The sequence below is a fragment of the Melozone crissalis genome, unplaced genomic scaffold (assembly GCF_028551555.1).
Source record: "Melozone crissalis strain CALT ecotype California unplaced genomic scaffold, PUWL_Pcris_2 ptg000107l_1, whole genome shotgun sequence".
NCBI classification, from domain to species: domain Eukaryota; kingdom Metazoa; phylum Chordata; class Aves; order Passeriformes; family Passerellidae; genus Melozone; species Melozone crissalis.
In genome coordinates, this window is record NW_026535884.1 from 3,401,133 (window position 1) to 3,426,677 (window position 25,545).

General features: G+C 49.4%; 1 protein-coding gene across 1 annotated transcript in view; it reads right to left on the reverse strand.

The window, feature by feature from the left end:
- PRDM16 (PR/SET domain 16) overlaps window positions 1-18,268 on the reverse strand; it is a 291,343-nt gene extending 273,075 nt beyond the window's left edge. The window contains exon 1 of the mRNA XM_054291927.1: window positions 18,069-18,268. Coding sequence (XP_054147902.1) covers window positions 18,069-18,105 — 37 coding nt within the window. The 5' untranslated portion in view covers window positions 18,106-18,268. The remainder of the gene's footprint in view (window positions 1-18,068) is intronic.
- Between the last annotated feature and the right edge of the window lie 7,277 nt (window positions 18,269-25,545).

The window sequence follows — 25,545 nt, forward strand, 5'->3', positions numbered from 1 at the left end:
AAAAACCCCACATCCACCATAATCCACCAAAACTATCACATATCCCATTAATGCCTCAGAAGGAGGGAGAAGGAAGGAAGGAGAAGGAAAGTGAAAGAAGGAGAAGGAAGGAGAAGGGAAGACAAGGAAGGAGAAGGAAGGAGAAGGAAGGAGAATGAAGGAAAATGAAGGAAAATGAAGGAGAAGGAAGAAGAAGGAAGGAGAAGAAAAGAGAATGAAGGAGAAGGAAGGAAAATGAAGGAGAAGAAAGGAGAAGGAAGGAGAAGGAAGGAGAATGAAGGAAAATGAAGGAGAAGGAAGGAGAAGGAAGGAGAAGAAAGGAGAAGGAAGGAGAAGGAAGGAGAAGAAGGAGAAGAAAGGAGAATGAAGGAAAATTAAGAAGGAAAGAGAAGGAAGGAGAATGAAGGAAAAGGAAGTAGAAAAAAGGAGAATGAAGGAAAATGAAGGAGAAGGAAGGAGAAGGAAGCACAGACACTTCTCAAAGGCAAACTGTGGTTGGTGTTTCCTCCAGGCTCTGAGTCTCCATCCTTTAATCCCGTGCAACATTTATGGAACATTCCTTCCCTCCTGCTCTGGAGCAAGTGCAAATAGGAGTTTGGCAAAGAGGAGCTGCCCACAAGGAAGGAGCTGCTCGGAGCAGTTGCACCAGAATTTGAGCTAAACCATAACATCACACGTCTGAATAATGCCGTGAAAAATATATAAAACCTGTTATGGCATTAAAAGTTTAAACCCCATAAATCTTCAGCCTGCTATTTACTGGGCTGAGAAGGTGACAGAAACAACATTCTGAAGTGGAATAGGAGAAGAAAAGAAAATGGAGTGTGGGGAGCAGGGGAAGCCCCCGGGACATGGCCAAAAACATTGGAACAGGCAGGGCTGGGGCTGGCAGAGGGACCCTGAGCTCTGTGCACACACACCCCCCAGCAAACTGCTTCAGTAATGCTCTGGAAAAAGGGATTTACCAAAATAGATAGGAATTTAAAAGGGGAAAAAATGTCAGGGCAGGATTAGCAGGGAAGGAAACATGGAACAAGTAAAATTCACTTCTCGGAAGGGGCCATTGAGAGCTCTCATTCATTTTGTCCTCCTGATGCTGGGGGGGCGATGATTCTACAGACAACAAGGATTAAACTTGCCAGCTACAAGGTTTGCTCCAGCATTTGCCAAATTTCAATACAAACTGGAAGTTCAAGTTGAAAAAAACCCCCACGTTTTGTCAGCTTTCAAGCTGGAGCTTTGCTGTAGCATCAGTCTGGTCTGAGCTGCTTCCCACAGGCACAATCCCCAAGTTGTGGCTCTCAGATCTGTGTTACAGCACAAAAAATAGAATTTTTCAGTAGTTACTGTGAGAAAGATTTAAACAACCCACTGCAAATTCTGCAACCTGTCAGCCCAAACCGTGGGGAAGTGAACTGGGGGTTCCAGCTGGAGCCTATCCCTCATTCAAACCAACTTTCTTTCACTTCTAATTGAGAACAAATTCCATTTTCATCTGTGACTGAACTTTTTGAGCCCTCGTAGCTTCAAGTCAGCTCATTAACATTACTTAGACATCGGTTTTATAGTTGAATTATACCATGTTTATACTGTGGAATTCCATTACTTAATTGCTTCACTACTGGAAATTTCAGTGGGGTTCTCATTTTTCGCATAAATCTCAAGAATAAACATGTTTCTGTATTTCTCTTACTTAATTAAGTGCATGTTTCATAAAAAAAAAAATAGCCAACATAGACAAATTAGGCAAAGAATCATTTGTTTAATCAAAGGGGAAACTCGCACTGCAAGTGAAGGGGGAAACTCCTGAAGATTTGCCTCTTGCTTCTGGTGAGTGCTGAGGGCTCAAACTCCTCCAAATTATCCAAATGTGTTCATCCTACAGAAAATCTGTGCTGGGAGTCACTCCCACAGTGCTCTTGCAGCAAAGGAAAAAATTGGGAAATATTCCCTGTGGAGCAACGAGGTTGGGCTGAACCCAGGGTGGCTGCAGGGATGGAGGGGAAGGAGCTGTGCCAGCCCCTCCACCCCACACCAATTAAATCATGGCATCATTAAGGCTGGAAAAGGCCTCCAAGGTCATAAAGTCTGACCTCTGACCAAACACCAGCCCACCAACCCACAGAACATCCCACCCCACCATCCTGACATGGAAACAGCAGCACTTCCTCTCCCCTCTCCCAGGAAATCTTCCCTGCCTTCACCTGGATTAATTTTTCCTAAGTTTTTTATCCAGGTGCACTGCAGAGGATCCCTTTGGATCATGGAATTGGTGGGTTTTGAGGTGGTTTGTAGGTTTTTTTCCAAGGTTTTAATAAAAATCCCTCAGCAGCACTTCCAGCTCCTTCCCTCTCTCAGTGTGAGAACACCAAAGTTGTTCCTGCTCCTTGCTCGAAGGAGAGAAACAAGAAATTAAACCAAGAAATAGCAGCAATAAAGGTCTGAATTTTAGGTCCTTAGCAGGATTATTTTGTCTTTTCACAAATTTGCTTTCCCCTCTGTACAAAAGTTTGCACATCTGAATAGGTTTGGAGTTCAACAACGGATAAAATAATGCCTCGAAAGTTGGTGACCTAAAAGATAAAGGACATCTCAGGGAGTTCTGTGCAGCTAGAAGGGTTTTAGGGAAGAACACCTAAGAGATAAAGGACATCCCAGGGAGTTCTGTGCAGCTGAAAGGGTTTTAGGGCAGGACACCTAAGAAATAAAGGAAATCACAGGGAGTTCTCTGTAGCTAGAAGGGTTTTAGGGCAGGACACCTAAGAAATAAAGGAAATCACAGGGAATTCTCTGTAGCTAGAAGGGTTTTAAGGCAGGACACCTAAGAGATAAGGGATGCCCAGGGAGCTCTGGAAGGGTTTTAGGACAGCTGGAAAGGTTTTAAGGCAGATTACCTAAGAAATAAAGGACATCCCAGTGATTTCTGTGCAGCTGGAATGATTTTAGGGCAGAACACCTAAGAAATAAAGGGCATCACTTGGCTGCCCAGGAATGGCTCCTCCCTGAGGAACCTGGAGCAGCCCCTAACCCTGGTGCCCTCCTGGCATGGAGGAAAGGTTGGGTTTCCAGCAGCTGGCTTCTCTGCAGCACAGGGGGGTTACCCCAGCCTTTGATTCTTGTGGCAAGGCCCAAAATCTCTCAGGTGTTGGCACAGAGAGGCCTTTTAATCTCATTTCACTGCAAACTCCTCTCTTCTGGCAGCCAGCTCTGCCCCAGGCCCGAGCCCTCAGGGCGCGAAGATACCGGTGGCTTTGGGAGCAAACCCAGCAGCATTATTCCATTTCCCCCTGGCTGAACAAAAGTATTGAGGTCTCTTTGTGAGGGAAAAGCCAAGCTGGATTCCTTTATCCCCCTGCCCTTTGCGCTCACAATGCCACACTCTGTCTGCCGGGCCCAGGAGGGGAGTGTCCCCAAGGTCCCCACAGGATTTCAGGCCTCTGGTAATGGAGTCCTGGGCCTGAGGGGAAGCAGCAGCCTCCTCCAGGCTCGCCTTTGAACGAGGCTAGTCTGTCAGGGCTGGGGAGCAATTTAAAACCACGGGGAAAGGGGGAGCTTAGGTGGAGAAGAATGATTTCTTATCAAAGCTGCCAATAGAGGAGACCCAGGTGGTCTCAGGGCTGAGGGCGATCCCAAAGGCTGTGGATGAGATTGAGGAATAAATGGAGGTTTTAGCAGCTCAGGACAGCCTTGGGAGGGGACAACCCACTCTGGTGTCCTCCTGGGGGTGGCAATGCTGAAATTTCCTCCTGGGGGTGACAATGATGACATTTACTCCAGGGGGTGGCAATCCTGAAATTTCCTCCTAGGAAAAAACAGACCTACAGGTAGAAGCATTTCAGGGAGGGCTGGGATCCAGGGAGAATCAGAAATTCCCTGAAATGTTTTATATACCCAGACATGAGAGAGGGATCCCAAAAGCTGCAATGAGCAGGTGAGATTGAGGAATAAATGGGGGATTTTAGCAGCTCAGGCCAGCCTTGGGAGGGGACAATCAACACTGGTGTCCTCCTGAGGGTGGCGGTGCTGAAATCTCCTCCTGGGGGTGGCAATGCTGAAATTTCCTCCCAGAAAACACCAGACCCACAGGTAGAAGCATTCCAGAGGAGGCTGGGATCCAGGGGAGGATCAGAAATTCCATTAAATTCCAATAAATTTAAACACATTCACACATGAAAGAGGTGGGCAATGGGAATCCACAAGAACACGCTTGGACACGATGGTTAACAGAGCTCTCTAAAGCTGCTGGGGCTGGTTTTGGGGTGCAGAGGATGAACACAAGATTTTTTTGCTGTGATTTGTGGGATTTTTCAGTATATCTCTCATTTTGGGCCCTGTCACTCCCACCCTCACGGACCTATCCCATTCTGTCCCATTCCTCATCTCAAGTGAAACAGAATTCTCATTTCTCTCTGGTTTCTGGGAATAATAAAAGCAGTTTGTGCAAGAAACAAGCCAAGTTGCAGGAATAAAGTTGTTCTCAGGCAAGGAAACTCAGCAACTGCTGTCACCAAACAATTGGGGTTAAAAACATTTAAAAACCTGTTTTAAAGCACTGTCTGTGCACAGGAAACATCCCAGACTTCACTGAAGACATTGAGAGTCCTTCTAATACCTTGAAGTGTGTGGGGGGAAGTGTAATCTGTTTTGATAACTCCTGACATTAAACAGTGATAAATAATTAAATCTGTTTAACTGTTTCATTAACTAAAGATAGATGGGGAGAGCTCCACAGATAGAATATAGATCAAAAAGATTGAGGCTGGCTCTAAATTCCCCTGATGTTTTATGACACCATTTGTATTCTGTCACTCACTAGCTTTATGTATAGTCCAAGCTGTGAACTGAATACCCCATTCAGAAAGCCACTCACTCTGCATGTTATTGCAATTTAATATTTTCACACACAGACACATCATTATCTTGGAACCTGACACTGCAAGGAGAATTCAGTAATTTTTCAAGAGTGCTGGTTGTTGGGGTTTTTTTTTTGTTCTAATGCAAACACTGAGGCACAAGGATCTAAATGGCCACTCTGCCAATATTTAACCTCTACATAGATACATCAGCGGGTTGGTACTGGGCTCTTTTGGAGGCTTTTTCTCATTTTAAACGTGTCATGTCAAAAGAATTAAAAAGGAAAATTAAGAATCTGCCTCTGTAAACAAGAATAAAACTCCTTGCAGAATTATAACTTGTGATTCTGAACTAGATAAAATATATCTATTAACATGGAAGTCCTCCAGGCTGTCTCTTCAGCCTTCAATTACCAAAACTTTGCCTTGGAATGGGATCCTCACACTTATTCTGGGATTCTGAGGGGGCAGAAATACACATTGCTCTGGGATATCTGAGAAGAATCAGGTACAGAACTCTACAAATTGCAGATTAAAATAAAAACCAAACCGAGCACATTTACAAATATTTAAAAGCCAAATCACACCAGAAGAACTTCAGAAGTGGAGACAAAGGCAGGGCTGATTTTTTTCCATGGAGATAAATCCTTCTTACCCCAGCCCCTTGGCGGTTAATCATTAACCAGAGCTGCACAGGGACCCAGACAGAAGGAAAAACTCTTTATTTGGAAACACCATGGATATCCCAAAGATTCCAGGGCCTCCAGGACCTTCTCCAAAGTCCTGCAAAGTCCATGGGAAGACCACCAAGAACCACCAAAGCCTTCAGCAGGTTTGGGGGCTCCCAACAGGGAGATTTTGATGATGGAAGGTTCCCTGAAGGCCCTGAAGAGCTGCACAGGGGGAAAGACAAAATTCCATCCTGGGAAAGGCAAAATTCCATCCTGGGAAATGCAAAATCCATTATAGAATTCCCAGTTCCTGCCACTGAGTTGGACACAAGCCTCAGTTTGCCCTGTTACACCCTTGGGATTTTCACAGGGAGAGAAAAGAAGGGCTCCGAGCAAAGGAATCTGCCACAATTTCACTTTGCCCCCAAAGCTGTGGATTCTGCAGCAAATAACCAGGAATTCTCAAGGAGGGAAGGTGGGCAGGGCCATTTCTCTGTGCTTTCTCTCCAGGTTTGGGATTGGGGCTGAGCCGCTGAACCAGCAGAATTCTGCTCAGCTCCCCCAGCCCAGCCTGCAGGTCCTTATTCCTGGCCTGAAAAGCCAAATTCTCCAATACAACACAAATATCACAGAAATATCGCAGAAATATAACAGAAATCCCCTGGATATCATAGCCGCAGGAACACCAAGAGGTGCTGAGTGGAATTAATTCTCCAGCAGAGCTTTTTCTGGTTAACGCCTCCAGACTTGTTTCTCAAACTGCTAAACCACGATATTTATTAATAAAAAAACCCTCCTTTTTGGTTACTGTCCATTGGGTAAAAACAGATTTATAGATGGGTGTGAAACTCAGGCTCCTTTCCCTGATGTACTGCAACAGATACTGCAGCTCCAAAAATCAATATTTAGCTGGGAATTGGCTCCTGGGAAAAACTCTCTGTCTGTGGCTGGAGATGATGTTGGTGACACCAACCTTGGGGACTCCAGAGCCACCCAAAAATGCTTCTTTATCTGAAATGGGACTTAAAAAGCCAAGAGTTAAGAGAGGAAATGAAAAGCAGATTTGGAAACGTGGAACATCTGCATCACCCACCTGCTGCTGGAGCACTGTGGAGTCCAGCAGGGAACCTCTGGGGGTTTGCACAGGTTGGTATCTCTTTGCTTCACAGGTGCACCTATTTTTTATACCAATAATCATAAAGCCCTGAAATAAATAATTTCAGGAAGCTTTAGAATCGCCTAAAAGGTCTCAACTGAGCAAATATTGTGTCTGTGGGGTAAAGAAGGAATGTCTGAATGTTTGAGGGAGCATCAGTAGCTCCTCAGGCATTTCCTTGAGGACACAGTGAAGATAACTTGGATTTCCTGCAGGCTTACCTGAGAAAATCCCTCCCTAATAAACACTATCAGCAACAGAGGACAAAGGACCAAATTCTGCCCTGGACTTTCCCTGGATAAAAACTTGCAGGGAATTCTAGCAGGAAACGTTTAAGAACTCCCAAAGTAACCAAGATCTGGTTTTATTCTCCTATATGGGATACATGAGCAGAACTGTTGCTGAGCAAAAGGCTTTTCAAAGTTCTCCACGAGGTATCAACTCCTTTTAAATCTGCCTATTGTGCCATGTAGGGATTGAAATTTATTTTATCCCTATGTGATAATTCTGAAATAAAATATATGATCACTCACAAGTGGTGCAGGTTCTTTATTTCACATTGAGGCAATAAAATATAAAATGAAACCAGTCCTTTTCTATAAACAGAAAAAAATAAATGGTGGAGTGATTTTATACTACATGAACTCACAGCACAGCCATTTAAAAATTCATTTACATGATTGAGCCCAAAAGGTCCATTTGCCATGAAATAAAAAACACTAAACACTGTCCTGAAAGCAAAGAAAATGCCAGACTACAAGCAAACAAAAGCTTTTTTTTATTAGTGGCTGAGATGGAATGAAAGATTTTTAAGCCAAATACGAAACTTGCAAAAAAAAAAAAAGGGAAAAATCTGCTGCAGCAAATTCAACAAAATCATCCAAGGAGCTCAGTGGGAGCTGGACCAACACAAAGGTGATTAATGAGACACTGCTGGTCCAGAAATCACAGAGTACATCCCTCCCATGTCACAGATGGAGCAGCTGAGGGTAAATTATTTTTTTAAGCTGGAAAAGTTACTTTGTCAGCTCAGTGAAATGCCAAATTCCTGCTTTTCCTGCATCCTGGAGCAGGTAATGTCGTTTCAGCATGCTCCAAGTTGGTTTTGTTTTAACACCAGGGCACAGGAGCTGCCCTCATTCCACCACTGCTCCATCCGGCAACTTTTCCATGTTCAGAGCAAAACTTTGGGTCAAACTTCCTGCATTTCTTTCCAGCCAACAAATCCTGAGAGAAAGAGAAGAAACTCCTCTGCTAACACAGCCCTGGAGCTGGGGCCAGTCCTTGCCTGGAGCTGGTCCCAGCTTAATCCTGAGCCTAAACTCAGGTAAAGCTGCTCGTGGCAATGATGGAAAATTCTCCTTTTTCCCCCTTTATCCTGCAGTTTTCCTGACACCCCACAGAGCCCAGGCCACCAAGAGAGAGCTGTGATCCCAATCCCAACCCTCCAGTTGGCTGCTGAGAGTTTTAGACTTTCTGTGCTGATAAGAGAGCACTGCATTGACCTGAGAAAGCTTCAAAAATCTAATTCTAGAACTGGGATTATGGGTGTGATTAATTCTAAAAATTGAATTCTAGAACTGGGATTATGGGTGTGATTAATTCCAAAAATTAATTTTAGAATTGGGATTCCCAACCCTCCAGTTGACTGCTGAGAGTTTCAGACTTTCTGTGCTGAAAAGAGAACACTGCATTGACCTGAGAAAGCTTCAAAAATCTAATTCTAGAACTGGGATTATGGGTGTGATTAATTCTAAAAATTGAATTCTAGAACTGGGATTATGGGTGTGATTAATTCTAAAAATTGAATTCTAGAACTGGGATTATGGGTGTGATTAATTCTAAAAATTAATTTTGGAACTGGGATTATGGGCTGAATGAAAGTGTGTAATATCACATGGTGGAAAACATAGAGTTTTAGCATATATTAATATATATAAAACAAGATAGAGGTTTTAATGCAGAAGCTGATCTTTCTTCTTCCTCTTCATAGCTTTAGGTGATATTTTATAAGAATTAACCCTCCATTGGCACCACTCTGTGCCCTCCAAACCCAGGAGAGAAACTGCCCTGAGCTTCTTTATTCCCCCTGAAGTGATTTCACCCTGAGTAGGAAATAAAGCTGATTTTTCTCCTGCCCTGCCACACCAATAAAACAATAAATTGGTATCACTTGCAACAAGGTGCCGCTGCTGTAAAGTTAAAGATAGGGAAAGAAAATGAACTACTGGTTATGACAGCAGGGGAAGGGAGAAGAAATAAATAAAGCTGAGTGCGTGCAAGGGAGCAGATGGCTCATGTCCAGTGTGGCCCATCCTCTGTGGATTACTCCCCTGGAAAGGAAGTCCTTGCCACTTCAGAAAATAGCAATCTGTCTCAAAAATGCTGAGGTTATAGAATTGATCATTCCTTAAGTTAAGGAGAAAAACCAAGCCGAGCCAAAGTGCATTTCTGCAGCAGATATTGATCTGCAGAGGCTGGGAGTGAACCCCCTTGAAGCAGTTCTAGACCCATATTTGTACATTTTTATTATGCACATGCACACAAATCTCTGGGGCCGTGTCCTCAGCTGGTGAAAATTAGGTTCATTGATGTTGGTGCTGATTTACATGAGTCAGGGATCTGGCCTTGCATTTCAAAAAGAAATCCTGAGTTTCAGCAGAAATCCTGAGTTTCAGCATTCAGCAGAAATCCTGAGTTTCAGCAGTTTAAGCTCAGATCAGGCACGGGTGCTGTGCCCAGCCTTACTCAGGGGTTACACATCTCTTAAACCAGCCCTGGGTGCTCTTACACAGGGAACAGATTCATTTTTAAATCAAAAAGAGCAGTTTTGTGGCCAAATTGTGGCATCTGAAAAATATCCAGGTGAGGTGAGGGGGTACAAAGTGCCAGGATCTGGGTGTGTTGAGGATTTGGGTTGAGATGGGCTGGGCTGGGCTGAACCTCACAGAATCAGAACTGATTTTGGAAATTCAGAGTGGGATGGGCACAGTGTCAGCTTTTCCTCGCACCTCAGAGGCCAAAGGAACACTCAGAGCTGGTTTGGGATGTTCCCCCCTGGGTTTTCATGGGAAAAAAAGCTGAATTTTTGAATATTCCTCATCTGCACTGCTGATGAAACTGCACCTTGCACTTCCCCTCCCAAAACTGGAATCACAACTGAAGCAACACAAATTTGGTTCAAAAAAGTAAAAAACCTGAGTGCTGAGTCCATCTCCAAAGCAGGGAGCTTCAGACAGAGTCTGTGTGTGTTGAGGATTTGGGTTCAGATGAGTTGGGCTGGATTGAGCTGAATCTCACAGAATCAGGGCTGATTTTGGGAACTCTTCCCTCCCACCTCAGAGCCCAAAGGAACACTCAGAGCTGGTTTGGGATGTTCCCCACTGGGTCTCATGAGAAGAAAATCTGAATTTTTGAATATAGCTGAAGAATATTTCAAAGAATTGATGAATTTCCTCATCTACACTGCTGATGAAACTTGTCCTCCCAAAATTGGAATTACAACTGGAGCAATACAAATATGGTTCAAAAAAACCTCTGAGTGCTGAGAGTCCATATCCAAAGCAAGGAGCTTCAGGCAGACAGGAGGGGATTTTCTGCTGGGGAAGCAACCTATGAATCATTCAATAAAGCCTCCTTTTGATAATGAATAGCCAACCTTCTCTGGTGGTGATAAGATATTTTAACCGAAAACATCAGGCCATGTTTAAAAAATGATTACAAATTATTTTAACAGTGTATTTGCAGAGGGTTATAAAAACAGCTATAATATTTTTGTCTTGGATTCTAGAATTACCAGGGTGACAGCTAATGCAGTAATGATTTGTTTCAAATGCCAGTGTTTAAGCTGTATAAAGCTGATTTTATACATTTTTCCAGTAGGCCGCATTGTAGTTAATGAAATTAAACACACCAATCGCATTTGTCCCCAGGGGATGAGGAACTGAACACGCCACTGGTTTATTTTTTTATTAAAATAAATTGCAGCCAGCAAGATGGACTAATTGCCTACAGAATTGAAAAAGAAACATTCCATTGATATAATTAAGCCAATTTTCATGGACAAAAATAGTTATAGTGGATATAAAATAAGCAGAGCATTCAGGGCAGTTTGACTTCTCCCCAGCTCTCTGTGTTTTGTCCAGAACATTAACTATTAAACAAATATGGATCTCAAACGGGCTGACAGTGTTATCTGGTAATGATGGCTAAATTGATCCCAATAGCTGAGGCCAGGGCATTGTGTCTCAGGGCTCTGCTGGGAGAGTTCCCAAGCCAAGAACAACAGAGAAGCAAAAAAAAAAACCAAAAAAAACCACCCAAAACCCACCTCCCAAACCGGACCTTAAAGCAAAACACCTGAAAGATGTAAAATATGGAGGTAAAAATTAATCAGCACCTGGTTTCTCTTGGGCTGACACTTCATCCCTGGTGCCTGTGCAGCTTTGGGGAGGGCTGTGGGGCAGCCAGCCCCACTCGTGTCCCTAAAATAATCCCAAAAAGGGGATGCTGAAGAGAAGACAAAGTCTTTTCACAAAGTCTTTCCACAAAGTCTTTCCACACCAGCTCGGTTGCAGACCAGGATTTACCATGATGGGAGCATTATCCTGTGGCCTACTGGAAATAATTTGGCTGTCTCAGTCCATTTTCACCTGGAAAATGTCTCCCCAAGAGGACCAGTGGCCTCGTTTGCAGCACAAAAGTGGGTTCAGTGGTACAGAAAACCCCACCTTATTAGCTATTTTTTATAAATTTGGGTAAAACACCATTTTTAGCGAACATGATCAAAGTTCAGTCACCCTCTGAACAGAAACTTTCCTTCCTCCCACTGTCATGCACTTAAATCCATGGAAAAGGAGTTCATTTTCCAAACCTATCCACCAAGACATCCCTTGCCGCAGGGAAATTTCTTCCCAATTACAGGGAAAAAAAAAACCCCAACGATAAAAATTCTCCTTATTCAGGCATGAACATTCAGAAGCATGATGCACACTTAGAGCAGGGATGAAAGTCATATTTCATTTTTATGAGCAGGGAAGGTGCCATCACTCAGGGAGGGAAGAGGAGGAAGAAATCCTCCACGGGACAGGGACACTCTGTTACAGATTTGGACGGTGCACAAGGCAAACCCAAGTGCAATAAAAATGAAAATAAACAGCCGTGAGGAGGTAGCGCTGATGCATGAAAATCCATTAGGAAAAGAAAAGAAATAATAAGGTCGTAGATCTTTTCCACTCCAACATCCCTGAACTGAAATTTCTCCAGAAAAAAAAAAAAATTAAAAAAAGAAAGAAAAAAGAGGAAAAAAAAATAAAAGTTAAAAGGTGTGTTTAAGACGAGAAAGGCCAGCAGGAATTTTAGAAGGGGATGCCATATCAACAGGCTGTTACCCAGAGTGGAACAAATGTGTTTGCACATCCCCTTTTACAGATGTGTCCATCCCCAGCTGCAGACAGACACTGTGGATGTGCATTTATTGATGTGCTGGGCTCTCACCCCCCTGGGATGAACGCTGTCTTTTGGGAAATAGCCACGAGAAAATCATTATCAGCCAAGATTTGGGTGTTCCCCCTTAGCGCTAAATCGGAGTTTGTCATTTAAATAATCCCTAAGTGGGGGTAAAAAAATAAACACATCCAGTAATAGGGGAGAGCCAGCAAGTTGTGGAAATAAAGGCTTGAGCTTGTCCTGGCCCACGGAGGGCACAAATAATCCCAGGTGCCACCAGCTCTGTGCCACAGGAAGGGTCTGGGTTGGGAATGCAGCTTTTTCTTCCACTAAACAATTTCACCCAGCTGAAGTTTTAACGCATCAAGACGGGGTGGGAAATAATAATAACCAGAGAGAATGGAATTTTTACAGGTAGAAGGCTCTGAAAAATGTGGATTCTCCTCCTGATTCTGGCACCAGGAGCGGGCAGGGATCCTGCACAAGTCGCTGCTCTCACCTCCTCCCTTCCCCAGCCCTGCCGGAGGATCTCAACTCATTCCCCAGCATCCAGGTGTCTCCTGAGCCTCACCTCCTTCGTGTTTGCAAACTTCTCATGCCTTTGTCTTTAAAGCACCGTATTAAACAGCACCGAGCTTTTTATAAACCACCTAAGCCCTAATAATCATAGCCATCATCACAATAATAACACTTCTCACTCAACGGGGCCTTTCCTTGCGAGAATCTCCGGCTGCTTTGCAGACACGAAGGAGCTCAGCCGTGCCCGGAGAGGCGATTTCCCTGCGGTACAGGAGATTTCTGTGCCATTCCCTGTGTCACAGGAGATTCCTGTGCCATTCCCTGTGGCACAGGAGATTTCTGTGCCATTCCCTGTGTCACAGAACATTTCTGTGCCATCCCCTCCAAGGATCGGAGCCCGCAGCCCGGCGGGCAGGTGGAACCGGAGAATCCCGGCAGAATTCCCCGCTCGTGGAACGCTCCGGAGCCGGGATATCATCGCAGCGAGAGGCAGCGATGAATTACAGCGCTGCCGTGGGGTGAAATCCAAGCTCCTGCCTCGCTTTTTTGCCTGGAAAGGAGCGGGGATCGTGCGCGCTTCAGGTGCGCTGCGCTCCATCCCGGCCGGCTCTTCCCAGCCCTGCTGCCCTCAGGGCTCTCTGATCCTGCTAGAGTGTGGCTAAAATCGGCCAAAAGGGCATTTCTGTGCTTTCCCGACATCAGTGTCTTCCCCAGGTATTTTTAATAGCAGCCCTCAGGAAAATGTTGCGTTTATTTTTATCCCCCCAGCTCATCAAAGATCTCCCCTGCCATCCCTGAGCTCACCCAGCAGTCCCAGTGCAAAGCCTAAAAATAAAGCAGGTTTAGATGGTCGAGTTAAAAAACTAAACATAAAGTACAGATTCAGTCCGATTTCTGCACGGAACATTCTGGGTCGTGACCGTGCAGTAGCTGTGTTTTTTATGCGCGTTTTAAGAGCTTTGTGTGTGCGCTGCCAGCCCGACAGACAAACGCCTCCGCACAGACAGACACGGAGGTTTTACAGGCAACGGGAATTCCGTGAAATGGGGAATTCGGCGGGTTTGGGATAACGCGCCTTTCTCTGACGCACTTTATAAACTCAGATTTGTGTGCGGAGCCTCCAGCGCCCCGTGATGCGAGCGCACGTGGATGGGCATCACACGCACCTCATCCGAGCTGCTCGGACACCCAGGAGCGCTGGCCGGACCCCAATCCCGATCCCTTTGGCACCTCGGAGCTGCCCTGCGGCTGAGAGCAGCCAGTGCCCCTCGTCCAAACCCCAGCTCGGTGCCCCCGTTTGCCAAATTCCTGCCCAGGCCAAGGAGAGGACGTGCCCTGCAGTTGTTCCTTCTGTGCTTTTCCCCAAATAACCCACGCGGGACGAGTGGGGGAATTGATACATTATATTTATAGAATTTGAGGGGGAAATGAAAAAAAAATAAATGAAGAGTAAAGCGATCTCAACTCCTCGGCGATTTTTGTTGAAGCGCTAATTACGCATCACCTTAATTAGCGGATCAAACCCCCCCCCCCCCCCCCCCTTCTTCCTTTCCCCGCATCCCTAATTGCCTAATTGAACAGATCCGGGGCAGGACAGGGGGGGACCCAGGCACGGTGGGGACCCGGCGGCGGCTCCGCACCTGCGCTGGGCTCCGCACCCGCGGCCGCCGCTCGGGAGAGCTTTGGGGACCTCCCGGTCACCGAGGGCACGGAACCGGGCCGGGCACAGCGGGGCCGCTCGTTCCTCTCCCCATGACCGGGGTCTGGGTAGGGACAGGGCACAGGGAGATCTTCGGAGATGGGAAAAAATCCCAACGCCCCAAAGCGCCATAAATTTTCCTGCTCGGTGCGTGGCAGCTTTGGAAGCGTCTGTGGGAGCCCAAACAGAGCCGGGAAGTGGCGCTTGGGCTCCAGCTCTCCTCGCTGCTCTCCCTTTCCCCTTCGCTGTCTCTTCAGCCGTAATTAAAATAAAATTAATAAAATATCAGTAAACGGGAAGCCTGTTCTCTCCTCGAAGGTGAAACCGGTGCCGGGCACGGCAGGGTTGGGTTCACAACCATTTTCCTGCCAGTCCAGCGTGCCCGGAGGATGCACCAGCGCTGCCTGCAAACTCCGGCCCCAAAGTGTGCCTCGCTCCTATTGCTAACAGCGAAAAACAAACGGGGCTGCAGAAATAACAGTCATAATTTGCCAGCACGAGCATTTATTTATAGCCCTGTGCTCCTGCCGTGTGCAGCTCGGTGTTGTGGCTGTACTCTGAAATTCACGGATTTCGAAAGGAAACGAATTCGCTGTAAGCGTGCAGCGCCCAGCTCCTGGGTCATTTTCCTCCTCTGCATCCTCTCCCTGCCAGCAGCAGCGAGACCCCCGGTGCTGCAGAGCCCTCTCCCCGCTGCCCAGATTTTATTTTCTCGCGGAAAACCGAGGCCCTTGGAGCCGGGGACACGGCGTGGCCTTCGAGCTGCCCGTCCCGGTGATCCCTTCGGGGCTGCGGGGGATGCGGGGGCAGCGCTCACCTGGGCTCCGGCACCCTCGGGGCTGCTGCTCCTCCCTGCACCCTTAGAGAGTCTCGTGTTCTGATTTACAGCGTTTCTAAAGGCTCCGGGAGCCACGGAGAGAGCGAGAACCATTCCCGGCTCCGGTTCAGCTCCGCTGCCCTCGGTACCTGCCGCTCTCCCCACCGAGAATTCCTCTCCCATCCCAGCGCACACGCGTTCTCCCCTTTCCCCAGGCAGGTAATATTGTGGAATTCCCAGCGGAGCCTCACATCTGCTTAAAATATTGTCCAATGAAATGAAATTTTCCAGCGCACAGCGTGGTTTTAAAGCCCCGTGCGCCGCTCGCACGGCTCGGCGGCCGCGCACCGGGGCCGTGCGGGCTCTCCCAGCACCCGCAGCCACTCCTGGGGCTGGAACAGCCAAAAAAACGAGTTTGGAAGGGACCTGAGGTGCTCCATACAGTGAAAGAAGTTGTGGCTACTTCTTCGGGGAAAATACAGCGAGATCCCACACTCGTGTCCGTGTTTAATCTGTTTGGCAAATAAATACTCCTGGGATATTGAAACCTTAGCTCCGGACTACTGTTTTGAACTGTGATCCCTAAAAAATCCTCGGCTGAAACCCCATAAACCGTTGGGCCTTGTATTGTATTAAACACCTGATTTTAATCAGGGCTCAGCCTCCGAGCAGGCGCTTCCAGGCGTGCTCGCGGCCGCCGGGAAGGGCTCGCTCCCGGCCGAGGAGATCTCAGCCCTTCCCCGAGCTCTTGAGATATCCAAACACCGAAAATCTTTCAGCTCTTGACTGCAGGAGCTCGCTGAGAGCTCACGGAGGGAGCGTGGAGGGTCCCAGCCGCGCTCAAACGCGGCCGGGATCCGCACCGCACCCTCCAGGGACACATCTGTAAAAACCCGCACTGAACCCATCTGCAAAAAAAAACCCGGGGCCTTTTCAAGAAGTAAAAAGAAAGAGAAGGAAAAGCGAGGGGGAAAAAAAATTAAAAAGAAAATAAAAGTAAAAGTGAAATATTCCGCCTTATTTAACCATTGAACTTCGCTTTTCCAGCCAAGAGAGCTCTGAAAATCATTCCTCGCTTTAACAACCTAAAACAATAAGTGACGACTTTTTAAAAAGTTATTATTTGAACGGGGACGCTTGAAACGAGTGTTTATTGTAAAAAATAAATTAAAGCAAAATAAAATCCCTGGATTAATTCAATGAACTTCCCGTCTAACGCCCCGGCCATGGGGTGACAATGTTGACCACGCTCAGGGTCACCCATCCCGCCCTAAACAGAGCCGAGGGAGGTGTTCGGGGGACACACGGACACGCTTTGGGGACATCTGGATGGCGATGGGAAATGTCGCGACACCAAGGTGACCCGCGGGGCCTGGGGCCGCAAAACAGCGGCGGCGGCCGGAGCTCGGGGCCGGCGACAAAGCGACTTTGTGAGGAAATTGGCCCCGGGAGCTTTGGGGAAGGGTCCCCCCTAGAACCGGGGTGTCCTCCCGGGGGGCGGCACCGGCCCTCGCTGACCTTGGCGGCCGGGAAAGGCTCCGAAATGACGAACTTGAATGACAAAATCCACCCCGGAGCCCACGTGTGGCAGCGCTGGAGCGCCCGTGACCCCTCGGCAGCGGCGGGGAGAGGCTGAACCCCGAACGGGGCATTCAGGGGGGGATGTTCTCCATCACATTGGGGGGGTCCCCCCGGCTCTGAGCGGCCCCAGGTCCCCGTGGAAAGCCACGCGAGGAACCGGAGCGGGCACCGCTGCTCGCCCGAGGCTTTTCCGAGCGCTACGAGCGGAGTTTCCAGCGGGGCGCAGACTGAGCTGGAACTTCTGCAGCTCCGCATACTTCGCACAGAGAGGCAGAGCGAAACAGAAACTAAATAATAGTGGTAGTAATAATAATAATAATGAGAATAATAATAATAATAATAAAAGGACAGACAGGCTGCCCAGCTCCGGGATCGTGCGCTGCCACCGGAACCGAACAGGGAATCACCGAGGAACCATCCCGAGCCTTTGCTGCGGGACTCTGCAGGCATAGAGGACCCGCTCTTCGCTACTAAAGCCGCACTCTCCTTCCTCCTCGGAAAATCCAGTCTAAAAACCACTCGAAAGAAAGAGCGAACGGGGAGAGGGTCCGCTGGAAGACGGAGCGGGAGGAAAAAAGCTGCGCGAGACTTACGAGCTGCAATTCCACTCCCCAAGTAAATTTTAAAAAATTAAAAATTAAAGACACTCCCCCACACTCCCCTCCCCCAGACCTTCTTAACCCCCAGCTGGGACACCCGAGCTGCCTTCAGGATCTTCCCTCTGGACCTGCGACTCCAAAGCCCCTCACTGAGAGCGGATCCATTTTTTGCTACAAATTCTCTTCCTTCCCTCTCTCCTCGATAATTGTTCCCGAGACCAGAAGGGTTTCTCCCACTCCCCCCCCCGCCCGTCTCTCTCTCTCTCCCCCCTCTCTCCAGCGCTCCGTCTCTCGGCTCCCGCCGGCAGATGCCAAACGCAGACCTCTAGCGCCCACTATTTCAGGAGCCGGGAATATTATTTCACAAGACTTGGGAACGACTCAATAAAAAAAAAAAAAAAAAAAAAAAAAAAAAAAAAAAAAAAGTTGCTCGCTATCCCCTTTCGTCAACTTCCAGCTCCAACTTTCGCTTTTCTCCCCCGGCCCCGCACCGCCGCACCGCCGGCGGAGCGCGGAGCGGGCAGCGCGGAGCAGCGCGGGGCAGCGCGGGGGGATCCGCGCCCAGGGGCGGGCGGGCGGTGCGGGCAGCGCGGCCGCCGCCGCGGGGAGGGAGAGAGGGAGGGAGGGAGGGCGAGAGAGGGGCTCAGCCCCGCGCAGCCCCCGGCCCGGCTCCGCGCCCCCGGGCCCGCCGCCGGTACGCGGAAGAAGGGAGAGAAAGGACCTACTTTTGGGCAGTTTTCTCGCCCTCGCCTTGGATCTCATCGTGTCGGCGTGTGGATTCCTCTCCTCCTCCTTGAGCCCAGAAGCAGCTACACACTATCTTCATCTCCCCAGCATTGTCAGTTTGGACACCTTCGCACATGCGCACAGAGCATTCAATCTGACACCCTCACCAGGGCCAAAAAAACTTTCCAATGTATTCATCATCATCGGGCTGGTTTGGTAGTTTTTTTTTTTTTTTTCTTCTCTCTCCTTTTTTTTTTTTTTTTTTTTTTTTTTTTCCTGTCCTATCCTCTTCCTCAGACCACTTATCTCTGCCCCCTCCTCTCTGCCGACACCATCACAGCCTTGCCTGATCTGCCCCTTTAAGAAAAATCAGCCCTCTCCGCTCCTAACCCTCCGCACACTGACCTTACACACTGGACAATATTTAAGGATCAAGGTGCCATCCTATAAAGAGGTGATTATTATTATTATTCTATTATTATTGTTGTTACTACTAAATAGCAATGCTGTAGGGAAAGTTTGTTAGTAGTTGTCATCTTGTAAACGTTCCTAGCTTGGACATGCTTTTGTTTTTAATCTGAAAAATGTTTATTTACGTAACTTTTCAACCAGTGTCTGTCTTTATTTTCTTCCTTTTTTAAACTTTTTTTTTTTTCTTTTGCCTTCCTATCCCCCTTCGGCTTATGGGGAGGGGGTGGTTGCCTAACTTTAAAAAATAATAACTTTTAAAATACCACAACTCGCGCTGTGTTTTGTCGGTATTTCTCGCGTTTCTACCAGAATTTTCCCAGCTTTTCGGCAGCTTCGCTGCTTCATCCCCGGCTCTGTTCTGTCGCCGTTCGCCGGGGTTTCACCCTCGGTTTGTCGCGGGAGGGCCCCGGGCAGCCGGGAGGGGTCGGGCAGGGAGAGAGGGAGGGGAGGCGGCCGCTCTGCTCTGCCTTTCAGGTGGAAAGCAGCGCGCTGAGGCAGCGCTCCCCAGGGATGGGAGAAGCCGCCAGACACCGGAGGAAAGGGGGGACAGGAAGGACAGACACCCCCGGAGCCCCCCAGGACCTGGCCGGGCCCCCCCCGAGTGGAGGTAGCGAGCGCTGGGGCAGAGGCGCTTTGAAGAGAGGAGCGAAGTGTAAATAGCCGGTGATTGATGTGCTGGCTTTGACTGCGGAGAAAGCACTATTTGAATTCAAGTGGCCAGGTCAGATGGTCACGGAAGAAGGTTGAAAGGTAGGATTTAATGAGATTAATATGGAGAGAGGGAGAAAAACGCGCGTCGTCTTAAAACATTCCGTATAAAATAATTGGGGGGGGTGAGGGCAGCGCGGCGCTCCGCGCTGGAGGTGCGGACCCGTCCCGGGGAGCCCTCGCACAGAAGGGAACCGCAAAAAAACCCTAAAAAAAACCCCAAAAAACAAAGCAAAACTTGTGTGGGTGCGTCAGGTCCCTGCTGGAAGCCATTCCGCCAGCTGCACTCCTGCCCTGCAGGTGGAACCGGGGAAGGGGGGGGAATATTCCTGCTAATTACCGGTTTTCCCCTCCTCAATAAACTCTTTAATTGCAAATGGGAGCCGAGGCCTTTTCAGATGCTACCGAGGAGCCGGCTTTTCGAGGGAAAGGGTGGGGGGGAGCGGGAGGCCAAATAAAATAAATCCGTTTGAAGGCAACTCGGAGCCACGTGTCGCCTAAAAATGCCGAAGCGGTGCCTGTGAATGAATTCCTGCCTCGAGGACGCCGTTCCACGGCGCGCCGGGCACCCCGAGGTTGGAAAAACAAGCTCTTCCCAGCCTCACCGGTGAAACAGGAGCTCGAGTGTTCCGGACTCATTGAAATATTTCTCGCAGCCATCCCGGACTCTCGCTGTCCCCCACCGAGCCGCTCCAGGGACGGGTTTCAGTTTGAAAACGTTGTCCCGGGTTGTTTCTCCCGGGTAGAACCAGAGGAGGATGACGCGGGAACGAAGGTCATGGAGGGCTCGGAGCACCGCGGCCGTGCCCCCACTCAGCCCCAGCCCCGCACAACCCCGTGGTTATTTTGTTTTTCTTCCCAATTCCCCCCCACCTCCATCACCCGAACTCCCCCAGGAATCCGCTCCTGCGGGAATCCCCCCGCTCGGGGATATTTGGGGAGAAGCAAAACGCGTTTGGGGGTGCGCGGTTGGGGTGGCTCAAACGGTTCCACGGTTTAGGGGGTGATTCTGCAAACGAAGCCAGCGAGAAGCGATGGAAAGGCGCCGTGCTGGGGCTGCCCCGCTTGTTCCCGGTTGTCTCCGGGTCTGCCCGTGCGGCTTCCCCGGCTCCGGCCGCGTTCCTGCCGGGCCGAGGCGGCAGAGGCCGGGCTGGAGCGGGGAGCGGAGCGACAAGGCCGGGATGCGGCGCTTTGCCCGCCCAGAAAAGGGGGAAAAGGGGAGAAACCCACCTAAAATAAAAAACTAAAAAGGTGGGGGAGAAAAAAAAATAAATAGAGAACGAATTTGGAAGGGCCGGTGGCGGGGTGTGCTGGCCGTGGGCTGCAGTGCGTGTGGGGAAGGACACGACACGAGTGGGATCCCTTCCCGCAGCCGTTCTGCCCCCGGGAACGGGCCCGGTGTGCCCAGCTCGGGGCTGGTACCGAGGGCACGGCCCGGGCGCTCCGGGCTCAGCGCTCCGGGACGCGGGGCTGAGCCGGGGCCGGTTCTGAGCTCCCCATGGAAGGAGAGGGGTCCTGGGGCTCAGCAAACCCCGCAGCGAGGTGTGCGGCCGGGCAGGGAGAACCTCGCACCCCCCGGAATCCCCGAAGCCCCCCCGAGCATCCCGCGGTGGGCAGCGGCTTTTGCAGCCTGCACCTGTTTGAGTGCGTGTTTGTTCCACGGGGAACGGGAAATTAATGAGCGTGGAGAACGGGGAGAAGCGCCAGGAAGGTTCTGGGCGCTGCCGGGTCAAGCCAAGGAGCCGGGGCCCTGCTCCGTGCTCCGCCGCTTCCCCAGGAGCTCTGCCCGCCCTGGGCATGGCTGGAGGGGAAAAGCACCCCGAGAATTAATAACCATTAATTAATAACCACAGAGCCAAGCCCCTCTGGGCAGCACACGCTGAGAGGACCCGCGGGCTGAGAGGGGTCTGGGTGGTCCCAAAATGAGCCTGCTTGAGGTTCACCCCTCCGTCCTCGCCCCTTTTTTGCGCCTCCACCCTGGTGTCTAACAGATTTCAGTGGGGCAGGGGGGTCCCCGCAGCTCTGGGGAGCGGCAGCTATTTACGGGTGGGTTCCTTGGCACCTCCAGCACAAGCCTTGAGTTCCCAGGTGTTCTACAAGGAAAACACGCTCCAGGTGGGAACTGCCCAGCGCGGGCACCCACGAGGGTAAAGATGTGACACCCTTAGCGCTCGGCGAGCTGTTTTGCACAAGCATTCTCAAGCAGCAAAGAAGATTAAAACGCTTGAGCCCGTCCAGCTTGTCCGCACGCCCCGAGTCACCCCATCCCTTGCGAGGATTTTCGCATCAATCACCCCTTGTTCCTGCGCGCCGCGTTAAACCGGGAATTAAATATTTCAAACTACGCAAGAAGCCGGCGGCGCAGGACGGGGCTGCGCTCCGCAGGGGTGGCGAGTCGGGCGCTGGGAATGTCACACGCTTTCCCTGGGGGATTTTCCCCGCTAATCTGCCGCTAATTAGCGGCGGGAGCGCACCCAGGGCGGGATGAGGAGCGGCTGCCTCGCACCCAGGAATTCCGACACCTCGCCAAGCCCCGGTCCCTGCGAGCAGCCGGCACAAGGGGGCGGTTAAGGACAGCCGGGGACAGCAACGGGGACAAGGCGGGGAGCCCCCTCCGAGCATCACAGGGGGACAGCTCGCCCTCCCAGCAGCGGCGCCGGGAGAGGCAAAAATCATAAAAATAACAAAAATTAACCTCTGCAAAGGTGGATGCGCCCCTCTTCGCTCTGAGGAGGCGGCGAGACACCAATAAAGGTCCCCCCCCACCCGGAGCGGCCCCGGGTGGCTCAGGTGATGGAGCTCAGTGCGGGTGTCACATCCTGCACCCGCCACAGCCTTTCCTGAAGTGACCTATTTACACGCTCTCATTGGTTTAAATTAATTTATTTTTTTTTACCCGAAAACCTTTGAGAAGCGGCAGAACAAGCGGCAGTGAGAAAGGGAGAAATGGATGCGTTTTGTACAGGGGGAAATAAAATGAAATTAAGTCGCTCTTAGATGAAATACAGAGGGGAAGATTAATACTGCAGCATAACCTGTGCCTGCATTCACTGTCCCGCGCCTCTTCCCTGATATTCCAGCTGCACTGAAAGCCGTCTGTGCATCAAAATGAGGTGATCAGGCTAGATCAGAATATTTTTTTTGTTGTTGTTATTTCTAGAGGAAAACACTGGCTCCTCTGGCCATGAATCAACACCGTGTCAATTGCCATTTCAGATTTTTCAAAAAACATGTTCAGCCCTAAGAATTCCTCCGAATTCGTTACACTGCGCCTTGCTGGTCCCGGCGAAGGTAAAAAATTCACGTCCTAAAATAAGAAGTCGTAAAAAAAAAAAATGGAAAAAAGAAAAAGAAAAGCACAATTTACATTTGAATATCTAACTTGAGCATGATTATAATTACAATCGTCAGACATCGAGCAGTGTTGTCTCCCATGAACAGACAGTTTTGAGGATGTAAACACAATTTTCATCGTGACGGTCTCTGGGAATGAAGGGAAATTAGGGACTTATAGCAATTTTTTTTAGACGTTTGATCAAAATATTTTTGCCCGGAGATTGCTTGCCAAATGAAAGCAGAATGGAAACGATGTGCGCTGTAATTCAGCAGAGTTTTACCACGGGTAGAGCCCAAGCCCTGGGTCTGTCAGGGATTCGGTCTCTCCTTTCCCCAGGGGGATTTTGGGGAGCAGCGAGTGGGCAGCAGGTTCGGCTGGGGCAATTTTCGATCGAGCATTTTCCAGCCGAAATTCCCAATTCTGAAGCCACCACAACGACCTGAGTCGCGTTTTCCCTCGGAATTGACAGAATTCCCCCCGATTTGAGGCTGGCAGGCAGATGCAGCTGCTGGTGGGGCTGGGGCTCCTTCCCCTCCCTCAGCCCCGAATTTTGGGGTTCCCCTGCTCGGGGCACCCCCTGATCCTCATTAACCCCAAGCCAGGCCCGCGGCTCCACAGGGCTCCGGCCAGGGGGGGATTGCGTTAATTAAATATTGTGGGGGTGGCGATTTGAACCCCAAATCTCCATTTGCTGCCAAATTTGGAGTTTCCTGAGCTCATCCCCGCAGAGCAGCGCTCGCTTTGGGGGTGTCCCCATCCCCTGGGGACCCCGATGGAGCCCTCGGGGGGTGTCCCCTCAGTGTCCCCTCAGTGTCCCCTCCTTCATCTGGCACTGCGTGTGCAGGACTGCGGCTCAGCCCCAAAAATCAGCGAAATTCCCCAGGGGGACACCCAAGGATGTCCCCGCGGGGTCCGCGCCTCATTCACTTGCGCTCCCCGCTCTAAGGACGGCTGCTGGGGCTGGCTAGCTAATTATTAGCTATTAATTGAGTTCAAGACCTTTTCCGGCGCTGGGAAATGAGGAGCCCTCGCAGCCATCCCAAGGAAGGGGCTGAGCACAGCCGAGGGCAGCGGCAGCACCATCCGGGCCTGCCCCAAAGCCCCCGGGGGAGGGGGGGGAAAAAAGGGGCGACAAAAATTCATGAGGTGAAAATTATAAAAACTTCAGAATCGGGGCTTGATTTCCGAGACACCTCGGGGAGAGCGGGGAGAGGGCGATGCCCGACGGGGCGGGCCGGGGGCTGCGCTGGGGTCCCCGGGCAAGGTGAGGAGAGGGGCCCGGAGCCCCCGCGAGCCCCAGCGAGCTCCTGCCGATGTCGCTTTCTTATCTTCGCACGCTTCCACCTTCCAATTAAAGTCCCCCAAATTGCCGAAAGGCTGATTTGCATGCAAGGGACCCCCGCTCAAAGATGCTAACTTATTGTCTCCTCGCAGAACTTAACATTTCTCTCTTCAGTTCTCACTTGAAAGAAGTTTTAGAACAGTATTCAAAGACTGTCCAAACGAACAAAACCTTCCCCTTCGCTCGGGAGAGAAATCCGGTGTATTCAATACCAGGGCATATTCTCAGAAGTTTGCAGATTTGGGTTTAAAGGCGGTATTGTTCGTGCCTTTTCCCTGAAACTTCTTTATTTTTTTTTTCTTCTCCCTCAGACCACGGCTCACATGCCTGCAAAGGATTATTAAAATAAAACATCATAGAACATTTTTCCTCCTTTTTTCCCCCCTCCTTTACTGTTTAGAATTACTTTTCTGGAGGAGCAGCATCCCCCCCCAACCCCGCAAGTCATAATTAAGAACACTTTTTTTTTTCCCCCTTAACACACAGGAAAAAGACTCAAACCCTTCTCCCAATGTTCCTTTTCCTTTAAACACCACCAGCGTTCTAAAATCGGAAACATTTATCTGTTCCCAGAACACCTGAAAACATTCTCGGGGCTGGACAGACGCTGTTCTTGTACAGCTGAACAAATGAAAGCGGCGAAATTTTGATACCAGAAGCATCTGTGAGAGCAGAAAATAAACGCAAAGCTAAATTCTTATTGGGTTTGGGGGTTAAAAAAACCAAAAAACCTGTTTACAAGGCGCCGGGATCTCAGCGTTCAAACACTCCATAGACAGGCAGAGGGGATTTTTTAGGATTAAAAGATGATGATCCAATGGGCTGAGGATGTAAAACTCCTCTGGGGAACGCGCTAAACTGCAAAAAGCCAGTGGCAACTCATTCCTGATTAACTCCTTTTTTATAAAGGGGAGGAATGGAAGCGAACAGGGACCCGACGGGACGCGGAACATATTTTATTCATTTAATACAAAGCAGCTCCTTAAAAAAAAAAAAAAAAAATCTTTAAAAAAGCCAGTTCAGAGCATAACTCACGGGCCAGGGGGGGAAAGCAAAAAAAAACCCTGATGGGGTGTGAGGTGATGTCGCCGTCATCCCTCATTCCCGAGGGAATGCAGCGGGCACGGGCGGGATGCGGGACCAACCCAGACCCCCAGAGACCCCCAAATAATGGGGGATCCCCCCCTGCTGACCTTAAAGGCAGAATCAATGCAATGGTGTAAGAACAGAGAGCACAAAGAGCTGCTGTGCTCGGCTCTGCGGATCATCAGCAGAGATGGGAAAAGTATTTACGGGACTCTCTCGCACTGACTGGTCCATCGGCAGCGAAAAAAAAAAAATATTTTTAACCGCAGGGAAGCAAGAGTTCACGTAGATTTACAAACGGGGAGAAAGTAACTGTAAGAACATGTGTTAAAAAAAAAAAAATGCAGCAGAAAGAATTCCATCGATTTCCATGAGAGGTGGATCGCGTCCAGGAAGAATGAGTCAACTTCATTCCTCGGGCAGAGCTGGCCAAGCTGGGAGAATTACAGCAGAAATGCCTCGGATCACCTCGTGTCCCCCTCTCCGTGTGCTGCTGTCCCACTGAGAACCTCTTCGGGGTGGTTATGGCTTA